This window comes from Bos indicus x Bos taurus, chromosome 13 (genome assembly GCF_003369695.1).
Source record: "Bos indicus x Bos taurus breed Angus x Brahman F1 hybrid chromosome 13, Bos_hybrid_MaternalHap_v2.0, whole genome shotgun sequence".
NCBI lineage: Eukaryota > Metazoa > Chordata > Mammalia > Artiodactyla > Bovidae > Bos > Bos indicus x Bos taurus.
In genome coordinates, this window is record NC_040088.1 from 76,114,976 (window position 1) to 76,129,773 (window position 14,798).

The 14,798-nt window shown below is 38.4% G+C and overlaps 1 protein-coding gene across 3 annotated transcripts in view; it reads left to right on the plus strand.

Moving 5' to 3' along the window:
• Window positions 1–14,798, plus strand: part of SEL1L2 (SEL1L2, ERAD E3 ligase adaptor subunit) — a 55,295-nt gene that overhangs the window by 9,180 nt on the left and 31,317 nt on the right. For 2 of the 3 annotated variants that reach the window (XM_027560276.1, XM_027560279.1), the window contains exons 3-7: window positions 7,466–7,519; window positions 7,947–8,006; window positions 8,096–8,177; window positions 9,400–9,554; window positions 10,209–10,265. In XM_027560276.1, the coding sequence (XP_027416077.1) occupies window positions 7,466–7,519; window positions 7,947–8,006; window positions 8,096–8,177; window positions 9,400–9,554; window positions 10,209–10,265 (408 nt within the window). The remainder of the gene's footprint in view (window positions 1–7,465; window positions 7,520–7,946; window positions 8,007–8,095; window positions 8,178–9,399; window positions 9,555–10,208; window positions 10,266–14,798) is intronic. The other variant, XM_027560278.1, reaches the window with a different exon arrangement.

Below are 14,798 nucleotides of genomic sequence, written 5' to 3' on the forward strand. Positions count from 1 at the left end.
CTTCTCTTCAACTTACAGCATTTTTTTTTTCTGGGTTAAGATTGAATCAGTCTATAATCCATCTCATTGCACCTCAGCCTTATCTCAGAAAAGACCGAAGACCAAAAACGTATTACTGTAAAGTTGTTAGGTGACAATGCCCAACTGTAAAGAAATAGGACAACCCTGACTATAATTGGCATATTTACTACATGATAGCCCATGACATCTTTTGTCTTCCACGAGTGCCTGCCATGTTTTAAAGAGTGAAAAAAGAGTGGAGCCCTCCAGAGAAATAATTTAAAATCACTCATTGTTATTTTTCTGCTAAAGAGAGAAGCCTGCTCTTTGAGTTGATTATTTGAGGCTGCAAAAGTCATGGTTTTAGTTCCTTACTTTATAGTCTGAGCATTATACAGATAAAGCACTCCCCTGCAATCATAGGATGGAAATTAACTACCACACAATCCACAACATCCCGACCTCACAATTTTCTCCAAGAGGATCAGGCCAAAAAGCATGGTAGGCTCTGCACAAAATGATTCAGTGTTGGTGAAAATATCCTAAAATACACAATCAACTAATTAGAACAGTATCTTTACTTTCTTATACAAAGGTCAGTATATTTGTGTTCTATCAAAGTTTCTATATACACAAGATTCTAAATTGAGCAGAGTCAAAAATTGCTAAGAGCTGCAAGAAAAAATAAATTATTTAGCCAATAACATTGGCTAAAGATAGTTTTGCAAGGAGCCAATTTAACCATTTTAAATATAACTACAGAGGTTAGCGGAGTACCAGGATTCCAGGCTTTCATTTGTAATAAGAGCCTTTATGATCAACTTTCCTAAAAATGGAACCTTTGAGACTAAAGAGAAACTGATGGTATCATAATTTTTTTTCAGTTTATGAATTAGGTAGATTACAAATTATAAACCACATATTAGAGCTATTATGCTTTTAGGAATTGAACTTTCTGCAGTCAGTTTCCTAGTTTAAAAAGTAGCATAGTTCTTTGTCCTTGAAACCATAATAAAATGTTTAAGAAATTATTCATTTTCTGTTTTGATGAAATTATCAGACCTTGTTGTATCTTGATTTTAGGGAGACATCTAACAAAGTCTTGGATTATGTTATCATAAACTAGATGAAAAAGTAGAAATGTAGGCTTTGATAATAGTAAATAAAGGGTATAGACTAATGGATTGATGCCAAGGTGAAAGATTTTCTGGCAATCCACCACAGGACACTGCCTATGACCTTGTACTCTTCAAATATTCCATCAGCTATTAAGCTGAGTCATGGGTGCATGCTAAGTCACTTCAGTAGTGTTCTACTCTTTCAGACACTATGAACTGTAGCCTGCCAGGCTCTTCTGTCCATGGGATTCTCCAGGCAAGAACACTGGAGTGGGTTGCCATGCCCTCCTGTGTCTAATACCAAATTGTTCTTAATATGAAGCATGAAAAGAAATCCTAAAAGAAATTCTAAAAGAGGATGCTGTGAAAGTGCTACACTCAATATGCCAGCAAATCTGGAAAACTCAGCAGTGGCCACAGGGCTGGAAAAGGTCAGTTTTCATTCCAACCCCAAAGAAAGGCAATGCCAAAGAATGCTCAAATTACCTCACAATTACACTCATCTCACACGCTAGTAAAGTAATGCTCAAAATTCTCCAAGCCAGGCTTCAATAGTATGTGAGCCATGAAATTCCAGATGTTCAGGCTGATTTAGAAAAGGCAGAGGAACCAGATATCAAATTGCCAACATCTGCTGGATCATCAAAAAAGCGAGAGAGTTCTAGAAAAACATCTATTTCTGCTTCATTGACTATGCCAAACCTTAGATTGTGTGGATCACAACAAACTGTGGAAAATTCAGACCACCTGACCTGTCTCCTGAGAAATCTGTATGCAGGTCAAGAAGCAACAGTTAGAACTGGACCTGGAACAACAGACTGGTTCCAAAATGGGGAAGGAGTACACCAAGGCTGTAGATTGTCACCCTGTTTATTTAACCTATATGCAGAGTACATCATGAGAAATGCCGGGCTGGATGAAGCACAAGCTGGAATCAAGATTGCCGGGAGAAATACCAATAACCTCAGATATGCAGATGACACCACCCTTTTGGCAGAAAGTGAAGAAGAACCGAAGAGGCTCTTGATGGAAGTGAAAGAGAAGAGTGAAAAAGTTGGCTTAAAATTAAACATTCAGAAAACAAAGATCATGGCATCTGGTCCCATCACTTCATGGCAAATAGATGGGGAAACAGTGGAAACAGTGGCAGACTTTATTTTTTGGGCTCCAAAATCACTGCAGATGGTGACTGCAGCCATGAAATTAAAAGATATTTACTCCTTGGAAGAAAAGTTATGATCAACCTAGACAGCATATTAAAAAGCAGAGGCATTACTTTGCCAAGAAAGGTCTGTCTAGTCAAAGCTATGGTTTTTCCAGTAGTCATGTATAGATGTGAGAGTCGGACTATAAAGCAAGCTGAGCGCTGAAGAACTGATGCTTTTGAACTGTGGTGTTGGAGAAGACTCTTGAGGGTTCCTTGGACTGCAAGGAGATCCAACCAGTCCATCCTAAAGGAAATCAGTCCTGAATATTCATTGGAAGGACTGATGCTAAAGTTGAAACTCCAATCCTTTTGCCACCTGATGCAAAGAACTGACTCATTGGAAAAGACCCTGATTCGGGAAGACTGAAGGCGGGAGGAGAAAGGGATGACAGAGGATGAGATGGTTGGATGGCATCACCAACTCAATGGACATGAGTTTGAGCAAGCTCTGGGAGTGATGATGGACAGGGAGGCCTGATTTGCTGCAGTCCATGGGGTCGCAAGAAGTCGGACAGGACTGAGTGACTGAACTGAACTGATGGAAAGAAAGGTGTATTATCAATGATATGCAAAAGAGTGTGGAATGAACCTCTAAAATGGTGATAGGAATGATAAACTTACGAACAAGAAGAAGCTTGAAAATATTAGGAACACAAAAACAGTCTATTACAATTATTCTGACAAAAAATAATATTATGATTCTATTGAGAAGAGGAGCAAAAAGAAAAAAAGAAAGTCATGTAGATGACCTAAATTATTATCTATCCTGTAGCAAATCTATAGCTAAATGTGTGAAATATATAAATTAGCAGCAAGTAGTAGCAATTTATCAGGAGTCCTAATGATGATAATTATCAGCAGAAAACAGCCAAAATAATTAAAAGTAGTTTTCTATGAGGAAAATAGGGAGTTTCCAAGAAAAGAGCAGGGCATTGCTGTTTAAATTTTAAGCCCTCAGAAGTATTAGAATTTTAATTTTTAATACATATACATCTCAATTTGATAACAAAGAAATAAAAAGTTAAATTTAGATATTCATTCTTCCCCTACAAAGGAATTATTCTTAAAGTAAACAACAGATGTCCTCTCCCACTGAAAAAAACCCAACTCCTTTGGAAAATGTCAAATTCCAGGTGTGGGGCAAAAAATGTATAAGATGATATTGAAACATCTTATCCTATCTGATAGCATAGAACCTGTCAGAAAATACCGGGGCTGAGAATTCCCTGGCAGTCCAGTGGTTAAGACTCAGTGCTTACAGGTGGGCTTGTAACTACTTCAAACCAGAGAGTTTGCTGGCAGTAACGCTACGTCACTTTGAAGGCTGAGTCGTTAAAAGGATACAGCTCTGCCTGGCTCTCGCTCTCTCAGGGTGCTCAATCCTGGAGCACAGTTGCATACTTGGAGAAGCTCATGTGATAGAAGACGCCCCATGTTGTTTTTCTGGCCGTTAGCCTCTGCTAAGATCTCAACCAACAGCTAGAATCAACTGCCAAACGCGTGAATGAACCAGAATCCAGACTATGGCAACTCCAGCCTTTGAGTCTTCCAACCAAGGCCCCCATATCATGAATCAGAGAAAAGCCATCCCCACTCTACCTTGGCCGAATTCCTGACCCACTGAATCCTTGGCTTAATAAATGGTCATTACGCCACCAAGTTTCTGAGTGATTTGTTACACCAGCCACAGTAACTGGAACAGAGACATTAATGTTCAGAATTGAAAGGACAGATTGCAGTTTTCTCAGAAGCATCCGATACCTTGGCATCCTTGTTGAAACTCATTTGGCCATATATATGGGGATTTATTTCTGGTCTCTTTACACTGTTCCTTTGGCCTATATGTCTGTCTTTATGCCAGTACCATCAGATTCTGAATCACTCTAATTTGTAATATATTTTGAAATCAGGAAGTGTGAGGCCTCTAGCTTAGTTTTTTCCCTCAAGATAGATGAGCTATTTTGTGAGTTTACATATGAGATTCTATATAAATTTTAGGATGGTTGTTTCTATTTCTGCAAAATGGCACTGAGATTTCAACAGGGGTTGCACTAAATCCAATCCCTTGATATAAAGTAGCAATATTACTTCTTCTAATACATAAACATAGGATATTTTCCATTTATTTATGTATTTTCAGATTTTTTTCAGCAATGTTTTATAGTTTTCAGTGTACAAGCCTTTCACCTCCTTGGTTATTTTATTCTAAAGTGTTTATTGGTTTTGATGCTATTGTAAATGAGACTGCTAATCTCCTTTTCTGAATGTTCATTGTTAATGTATAGAAAATCTATTTATTTTTGTGTGTTGATTTTGCATCCTACACTTTTTCTAAATTTATTAGTTTTAGCAGTTTTTTTGTAAATCATTAGGGTTTTCTACATATAAGATTATGTCATCTGTGAACAAAGAAAATTTTATTAATCTCTGTCTGTTTGTTCTATCCATTTTTGAAAGTGGGGGACTAAAATCTCCTACTGTTATTGTATTAGTGTCTATTTCTTCTTTCAACTCGGTCGATGTTTGTTTCATGTATTTGGGTGCTCTGCTCTTACTACTACTACTACTAAGTCGCTTCTGTCGTGTCCAACTCTGTGCAACCCCATGGACTGCAGCCCACCAGGCTCCCCCGTCCCTGGGATTCTCCAGGCAAGAACACTGGAGTGGGTTGCCATTTCCTTCTCCAATGCATGAAAGTGGAACGTGAAAGTGAAGTCGCTCTGCTCTTAGATGCATATGTATTTATAGTGGTTATATCTTCCTGGTGAGTTGATCCTTTTATCATTACACAATATTCTTTATCTCTTGTGACAGTTTTTGACTTGAAGTCTATTTTGTCTAAGTGTGATCATCCCTCTCTTTTGCTTACAATTTACATAGAGTATCTTTTTCCATTCTTTCACTTTCAGACTATGTGTGTTTTTGTATCTAAAATAAATCTTGTGTAGACAGCATTAAGTTGGGTCTTGTTTTCTTATCCATTCAGCCTTTTATGTCTATTAATTGAGTGAGTTTAATCCATATACATTTAGAGTAACTTCTTAAAGGGAGAGACTCACTACTGCCATTTTGTTCACTATTTTCTGTTTGTCTTGTAGTTATTTTATCCTTCTTTTCCTCTCTTGATGCCTTCTTTTGTCTTTCATTTATTTTTTGTAATGGCATACTTTGATTCTCCCCTCATTTTTTGGGTGCATTTTCTATAGGTATTTTCCTTGCAGTTACTCTTTGTGTGTATGTGTTAATTGCTCAGTTCAGTTCAGTTCTCAGTTGTGTCCAACTCTTTGTGACCCCATGGACCATAGCCTGCCAGGCTTCTCTGCCCATGGGACAAGACAAGGCAAGAATACTGGAGTGGGTTGTCATTGCCTCTTCCAGGGGATCTTCCTTACCCAGGGATTGAACCCATGTCTCCTGCATCTCCTGTATTGGCAGGCAGATTCTGTACCACTGCACGAATCTATTTTAAATTGATATTGACTTAACTTCAGTCACATATACTCTGCTCTCCTCCCATTTTATGTTATCAGTGACACAAATCATATCTTTTTATAGTTTGTATCATTAGCATAGTTTTTTAGTTATAGTTATCTTTTATGCTTTTACCTTTTAAATTCTCTAGCAGAATTAAAAGTGACTTATCCACCACCATTACAATATTATATGATTCTGTGTTTGTCTATGTATTTATGATTACCAGAGAGCTTTATATTTTTGTATGCTTTTGTGTTATGGCTAACATTCTTTCAACTTGGACACCCTTTAGCAGTTCTTGTAAGGCAGCTCTAGTGTTGATGAATTCCCTCAGTTTTTGTTTATCAGGGAATTTTGTTTATCAGGAAAAAAAAATTATTTTTTAAAGTTGGTTTGGCCAGATACAGTGTTCTTGGTTGACAGCTTTTTTCTTTCAGCATTTTGAATGTTCCATCCCACTCCCTTCTTCCCTGTAACATTTCTGCTGATATATCTGCTCATAATCATATGGAAGTTCCTTTGTATGTGGCAAGTCTCTTTTCTCTCGCTGCACCCAGTGTTCCGTGCCTTTGACTTTTGATAGTTTGATTAATGGTATGTCTTGGCATTGGGCTCTCTGAGTTCATCCTACTTGGAGTTCTTTGAATTTGAATTTGGATGTCTATTTCCTGTCTCAGGTTTGGGAAGCTTTCAGCCAAATTTTCTTAAAATAATCTGTCTGCCCCCTTTCTCTCACTCCTCTATGACTCCCACAATATGTATTACAATGCTATTTATGTCACATAATGTTCGGTTTGCTGATGTCCCTTAAGTACTGCATTCTATGGTAGTGCGGGTTCTCTAGAGTTGCAACAAGTCTCTAAGCTCTCTTTATTGCTTAGAGGTCTCTAGCATCTAAAGCATTCCAGATCTGCCAGTGCTGTAAATCAGATGAGACGAAAGTCAGATCTTTGATCAGCTACTCCTTGAAAGTCAGAATACCTATCCCATTTTTCTCTTTTTTTTCCTGATCACACCAAGCTGTGCTGGCTTGGGGAGGAGTGATTGCAGATTAAATAAAATGACTTTTCTGACCTATTTCAATGGGCTGTTCTTTGCTGTGAGCTTGACTGGGTAACAGTGATTTCTTAACTGGTCTCTTGAGTTCTCATAAAGGCTTTTTGCACATATATTTTGGCTCCATTGGAGAAACAAGACCTGGGGCTTCGTATTCCACCATCTTGATCTGTGTTCAGACTTTGACCTTTTATTCAATATAATTTTTCCTGTTCAAACTTTTTATAGCCATCACATTTTATTTTTAAAATATGAAGAAAAATATTCAAATTCAAATTTTAACATATTGGAGAAAAATGTCTTTACATTTCTAAAAAGGCAGACACATACAGAGCATTGGTTTATATTATTTTATCACTATAATTATTCTAAAGTTCAGTAAGTATTAGCTTATTTCCACATATATTATACAAAGCGTCCATTATTGTGACCTTTTCTAAATTCATGCCGCCTTAGCAAAAGTATAATAATGCAACTTGCTATACTATAAGAAATAAGTTAACAACACAAGTAATTATAGAGCAGATATTTAAAATAGCCCTTGCTAATGTTGGTAATAACTGTAAAATAAATGGATTTATTGAATTTTTCTTTTTCTTTTGGGCTTTAGGCCTTAGGATTTTTGTCTTCTTATGGAATAGGAATGGAATACAATCAAGCTAAGGTAAAGTCATTCTATTTTTTTTTGGAACAAAATATGATTTTTTTAAAGGGACACTGAATAGAGAGTCTACTCTTTGAGTGAAGAGCTCACTCTAGAGTGGTGGGTAAGAGCACAGCTCAATAGTTAGGGAAGGTTAGGGCCTGAGTACCATAGCTTCCTAAGGTTCCATATGAAAAAGTCTCAGATAATATCTACTCCATAGGGATTTCGTGATGTTTTAATGAAATATCATGTACAATCCCCTTTTCACAAACTTCAGAACTCAGTAAGCCCTCAGTGAATGGCAGCCTTCTTTAAAGAGGAAGAGAATGAAATTTAGGATTTATGTGGGAGTAGTTCAAGGTTCATTGCTGGGCTAGGAATAAAAAAGCAGTGATTGGGTTTAAGTTTCAAATTTAGATGTCAAATAATTTTTTTTTAACTTTAGGCACTGATATATTATACCTTTGGAAGTGCTGGAGGAAGCATGATGTCGCAGATGATTTTGGTTTGTAATTAAATATTCTTGAGCCCAAATAGGTGTGTTATAAATATAGTATTGTCAGAATATTAAGAATTTATATGCCTGTGTTTTAGGGGTACAGATATTTGTCAGGAATCAATGTTCTACAGAATTGTGAAGTTGCCCTAAGTCATTACAAGAAAGTGGCAGATTATAGTGAGTAATCCACATAGTTTATTTTAAGATAAAGAGACTTGCCAAGACATTTAAAAAATAAATCAATACTAGTTGAAATATTTATAAAGTATTTAAAGACTGTGCTTTAACATCAGTTATAATACAGCTCTTTCCATACAATGTGAAGTTTCTGATTTCTTAAGTTACTTTTCAAAAAGTTCTAAATGATTGTACTCATCTTTTATTTTTGTTAGCTCATGTCTCCAAATAATTCTGTTTTACTTGATCTTGTGATCTTCTTTCCTTAAACTGAGAACTTAAATATAACATCAATAAATATTACATAGTTTCTATAATTCAAACATTTCAAATATAGGATGCCTTGTTAAAAAATTCCTGAAGCTATGGATGTCCATGCATTGTAGAATGTATGTGCAGGATACACACACTGGCGATCTCTATCATTGCATTTGAGAACAAGTCAAGTAACCACTACTCGATTACCCTATCCTTTGTCTACAAAAAAAAAAAAATTGAGCAGGAAGTGAATTATTTCTAGAATTTTCAAAGTTGCATGTAATATTTCCACATGCAGCATCACTAAACCAGACTCCATAATAGAGTATTAAATAAAAGTCTAAGAAGTGAGTATGCTAAAGTCCATTTAGTTAGTTTCTATAATCATAATAACATCTAAATTTACATCTTTGTCATGATTAGGATCTGAGAAAAAAACTGCTTTTGAATTTAAGATGCTTTATATATCAAGATGTTTTTATGTGCTTAATGAAACTGAAATTATTTGATATATATATATATATATATATATATATATTTCAAACTGCTGTTTTGTTAGGTTTACTCAAGCATATTTACAGTTTATTTTCAGACTATCCATAGGAAGTAAATAAGAAGCAGTTCTTACTCTTATACTGTAGTTTCAGGATGCCCAGAAAAAGTCAGTGATGGAAAGGTTGTTTGCCTTCTTCTGACATCTATCTTCTTTCCTGAGTCTGCCTGGCTAAGGTCTTCAGTAGGGTCTGACATATACTGATACAATGATTATATTGGTTACAAAGAATAGATAGTGTCTTATACTTTTCTCAGAACCAAATAAACAAAATTAGCAAATTTCTGTCTCCTAAGGATATTTCTTTTCTGTTAGGAGGCCCAATCTCGGCATAGTTTAAAGAGAATCAGCCTAATCGTGCTTGCTCTAAGATGACTGTTATATATTGCTCTGGCTTGTTTCTGTTCACAGTTGCTGATAAATTGGAAAAAAGTGAAGGTATTCCAGTGGAAAAAGTGAGACTAACTGAAAGACCTGAAAATCTGAGTTCTAACAGTGAGATTTTGGATTGGGACATATACCAATACTATAAATTTTTGGCAGAAAGAGGAGATGTTCAGATACAAGTAATGTATATGGATGAACTTAAATCTTTAGAACATTTTAATCACAAAGGGCTTGGTTCTCTCTGAGTCCTAGAAGGGTTAACAGCAGTGCCCCATCCTGAATAGGGAAGGGAAGAGAACCCCCTCCTCTTTGTTCTGCTCCTTTTTCGTTCCCTAACTTGTAGTTTCTTATAGCTTATGAAGGAGCCAGTTGCCATAGTAGTGGCATTTTTTTGGCACTTACTCCTAAAAAACTTATTAAAAAAAAAAAACTAGATTGTAATTATGGAAAAAAGTTACCATAAATGTTGGTTTTAATATGAATGAACTTTTATCAGGAGCCAGAAGCAGCCTGTCTTTGGAAATGAGAATAGAAATGGGACATCGTTTATGTGACCTTTGAGAACCAAACGTTAAGGTCACTAGTGTGCCTGGGCATTGCTGTACATCATCAGGCCACCTTCCTGCCCCTGCAGAAGCTGCATACCCAATGTTAGCCATTTACCCAATAAAACACAGAGTCAGGATGGTTTCCTGCCTCTTTTTTTAAGACACGCTAACTGCAGCAAACTGGATTGATGTACTATAGTAAAATCATCAGGTAATTTTTTTCCCCTTTTCTTGTTAAAATGAATACTACTGCTAAAATCATTTTCCAAAACTCCTCTTTTCTAGGTATCTCTTGGACAGTTGCATCTAATTGGGAGGAAAGGTCTGGATCAAGATTACTATGTAAGTCCATCTCAAGCTTGCGTCATGTGGGTGGGAGGACAGGTGTAAGGGAAGCTGAGGGTGGGTGGAAGAGCTGCCCGGGAAAGCCCACCACTGCTTCCTTTGTCAGATCTGCTTCCCAGCTTTTGAAGGAGAACAGAGTTTCCTAGAGAAAGCACTTTTCCTACCTGCCTCTAAGTATAGAGGGGTAGAGGCCTGTGAAAGAGTAGCTGGGGCAGGGAGTTTCCAGGGTCCCACTGAACCCACCCTCTTCCCACCCAGACTCACGGTTGCACTGGGGCTGGGTGAGGAGGACAGGCTCTCTCCCCTAAGGCCAGCTGTGGCAAGTCCACGTGGGAATTTCTTGCCAAGGAGCCTGAGGACCAGCCTCAACCCCATTTAGCTAAATCAGAGGACAGGCTGCTTCCAACATAATTGGGTATATTATTAAGCTTCTTTATAAATTTGTAAAGCTCCTTTCAATCACTTTGCTTAACCTTACTTTATCCCAATGAAGTTAGACGATTAACAATTCAAATATATGGTGGAGAAAAAAGCAAATAAACTTAACCTACAGAGGATCCTCCTTAGTAAGATGCCAAAGCCCCTGGACGAGATCTTCTCTCAATGCTGATTGTAGTTTTAAGGCCCTAGATCCCCACAGATCTGGGGAATTAGCTGAGATTCTTCTTAAAAGATGACTTTGAAACCCTTGTCATTTTATAGGAGCCATGTGCTCACCGTCTCAAAGGAGTATTTGCTCTACTTCAATCCTAGTGGCTAAACAATAGAAATAACTACTTCTACAGCAGTTACATAAAAATCTGAACTGTTATTACTTTCTATTTCACTTTACGTTGTTATTTCATGAATGTATCTTTGGCACTCTAGTTTGTGTTTTATATGAGGTACTATACGCATTAGGTGGAGAAGGCAGTGGCACCCCACTCCAGTACTCTTGCCTGGAAAGTCGCATGGATGGAGGAGCCTGGTGGGCTGCAGTCCATGGGGTCGCTAGAGTCGGACACGACTGAGCGACTTCACTTTCACTTTTCACTTTCATGCATTGGAGAAGGAAATGGCAACCCACGCCAGTGTTCTTGCCTGGAGAATCCCAGGGACGGGAAGCCTGGTGGGCTGCCGTCTATGGCTCGCACACAGTCGGACACGACTGAAGCGACTTAGCAGCAGCAGCAGCAGCATACGCATTAGGTAAATGTCAAAGTTAATTTTATAAAATGTGATAAAATAGGTAGCAACTGAAGTAAACATATGCATCCATCTCAGGACAGCTCAATTGAAGGTCTTCAACTAAGGTTTTAACTTCTTGATGAGAACTTCTGGATTCACAATATTATGCCAACATCAGATTTCAGCCTGTAATGAGTTTCTTCTGCTAACTACAAGATCCAAAACTGGGAAGAAGTTCCCATTTTCCATAAAGACAAAATTTGATTGTGAAAGCACCAAAACCACACTTATACAGAATGACCACTAACATCTATAGAGTTTATAAAACCCCACAAAGCTAAGCACTTCCAGTCAGCATGAACACCAGATGGGAGCTATAGCTGCCTCCAGGTGAGAATGAGGTGCAGTCCCAAGGCTGGCAGTAGAAGAGTCTGGTGCTGTAGCAGCAACAGCTAGGCAGTTGGGCTTCAGCTGAATGGCCCAGACAAGCTCTGCTATGGGCTCATTCACTTTCATTAGCTCTGTTTTACAGATGAGAAGCTGAGGCTGAATAGATAACGTAAATTGTTTCAAATCTCATAGCTAGGTAGTAAGAGTGTTAAGAAATAAAAGTGCAACTCAGTATTTCTGTATTCAAAGCCTGTGCGCCTTTCATTAAAACTTACTTAAACTCAAGTTAAAACTTACTTACTTACTCTTGACCTGAGCAAAAACAAAAAACAAGTTTATGAAAACCCCAGTCATTGATATCTAGTTTTCTTATTCATAAAGCAAGAAAAAGGAATGATGTAATCACTCAGGTTGCTTCTAATTTTCTGTTGGTAGGTTGGGCCCCATTCTTCCCATTCAGACATCTCAAAAAGACTGGTTTAATTCCAGAACCATCCCAGCAGTAGGGCAAGCACAAGCTAGTCCTTCCTGCTTTCCTTAGCCTAAAGAAACCTGAACTTGGATGAAGGATTCCCATCAAGGCATCAGACCTCAAGACTCATTGGCTTATCAGTTAGCTTAGGCTGCCATCATAAACCACCCCCAAACGTAGGTACCCTAACACAACCACCATTTATTTAATTCACAGTTTTGGCAGGTCAGTAGTTATGGCTGGGTTCAGCTGAGTAATTCTTCTGATCTTGGCTGGGCTTCTTCACACATCTATAGTTTGCCAGAGTTTTGACCAGGACTGGCTGATTTATGATGGCCTGGTCCATGGCAGCTGGGATGACTTGGTCTCTCCACACGCTCTCATCCTCCAGCCAGCAGGCCCATGCTTTTTGCATGGCAGTCAAATGTTTTACAAATGCAGTAGTGAAAGTCTCCTGAGGCCTAGGGTCAGAACGGACAGGATCAATTCTGCCATATTCTTTTGGCCAAAGTAAGTCACAAGGCCAGCCAGCATTGAAAGAATAGGAAAAAGAACTTCTCTTAATAGGCAGACCTGCAAAGTATTATGGCTATTTTTCCAACTTGCCACAGCTTGCAGTGAAGTGAAGTCGCTCAGTCATGTCTGACTCTTTGGCAACCCCGTGGACTGTAGCCTACCAGGCTCTTCCATCCATGGGATTCACCAGGCAAGAAAACTGGAGTGAGTTGCCATTTCCTTCTCCAGGGGATCTTCCCAACCCAGGGATCGAACCCAGGTCTCCCACATTGTGGGCAGATGCTTTAACCTCTGAGCCACCAGGGAAGCCTTGCACCAAAATCAATTTGGAATAGTGTGAAATATGCAGAGAGGAGTGGGAAGATCTCCCCATGGCTAGCTTCTTATCTTTAAAATCCTACTTCCTCGGAGAGGATTTTCTTGATCAATTCTACCTTTTTTTTTTTTTTTTAAATCACTTATCTTATCATGCTGTGTTTATTTTTCTCTAGTCCCTCTCATTCCTTGTACTTTTCTGATCTTGGATTGTTAACTGTCTTCCTGCAGGGCAATGTAAATTCTTATCCATCTTATTCACTAATGTGTGTCCTGTACTTAGATTAGTACCTGGTACACATTAGGTACTTACTGTCTACTGAATAAATGAATGACGGCATCCTAAGAATTAGATGTTATTTCTCAGCCTAAGAATCACCACTTGAGCAAGTACGCTAATGTTTTAGTCCACCACAGAAAATTATTGTGAGATTCTTTATAAATATAAGTGATGCCTGGTTGTTGTTGTTCAGTCACTCAGTCATGCCTGACTCTTTGCAACCCCAGGGACTGCAGCACACCAGGCTTCCCTGTCCTTCACCATCTCCTGGAGCTTGCTCAAACTCATGTCTATCAAGTTGGTGATGCCATCCAAACATGTCATCCTCTGTCATCCCCTTCTCCCCCTGCCTTCAATCTTTCCCAGCGTCAGATCTTTTCCAATGAGTCAGCTCTTCGCATGATGTGGCCAAAGTATTGGAGTTTCAGCTTCAACATCAGTCCCTCCAATGAACACCGAGGACTGATCTCCTTTAGGATTGACTGGTTGGATCTCCTTGCAGTCCAAGGGACTCTCAAGAACCTTCTCCAACACCACAGTTCAAAAGCATCAATTCTATGGCACTCACCCTTCTTTATGGTCCAACTCTCACATCCATACATGACCACTGGAAAAACCATAGCTTTGACTAAAAGGACCTTTGTTGGAAAAGTAATGTCTCTGCTTTTTAATATGCTGTCCTGGTGGGCTGCCATCTATGGGGTTGCACAGAGTTGGAAACGACTGAAGTGAATTAGCAGCTAGGTTGGTCATAGCTTTCCTTCCAAGGAGCAAACGTCTTTTAATTTCATGGCTGCAGTCACCATCTGCAGTGATTTTGGAGCCCCCAGAAATAAAGTCTGTCACTGTTTCCATTATTTCCCCATCTGTTTGCCATAAAGCGATAGGACCAGATGCCATGATCTTAATTTTTTGAACGTTGGGTTTTAAGCCAGCTTTTTCACTCTCCTCTTTCAACTTCATCAAGAGGCTCTTTAGTTCCTCTTTGCTTTCTGCCATAAGGATGGTATCATCTGCTTATCTGAGGTTATTGATATTTCTCTCAGCAATCTTGATTCCAGCTTATGCTTCATCCAGCCCATGCTTTATCCAGCCCAGCATTTCACATGATGTACTCTGCATATAAATTAAATAAGCAAGGTGAAAATATACAGCCTTGAGACTTACTCCTTTTTCCAGTTTGGAACCAGTTTGTTGTTCCATGTCTGGTTCTAACTGTTTCTTCTTGACCCGCATACAAGTTTCTCAGGAGGCAAGTGAGATGTTCTGGTATTCCCATCTCTTTAACAATATTCCACAGTTTGTTGTGATCTACACAGTCAAAGGCTTTAGCATAGTCAATGAAGCAGAAGTAGATGTTTTTCTGGAATTCTTTTACTTTTTCTATGAC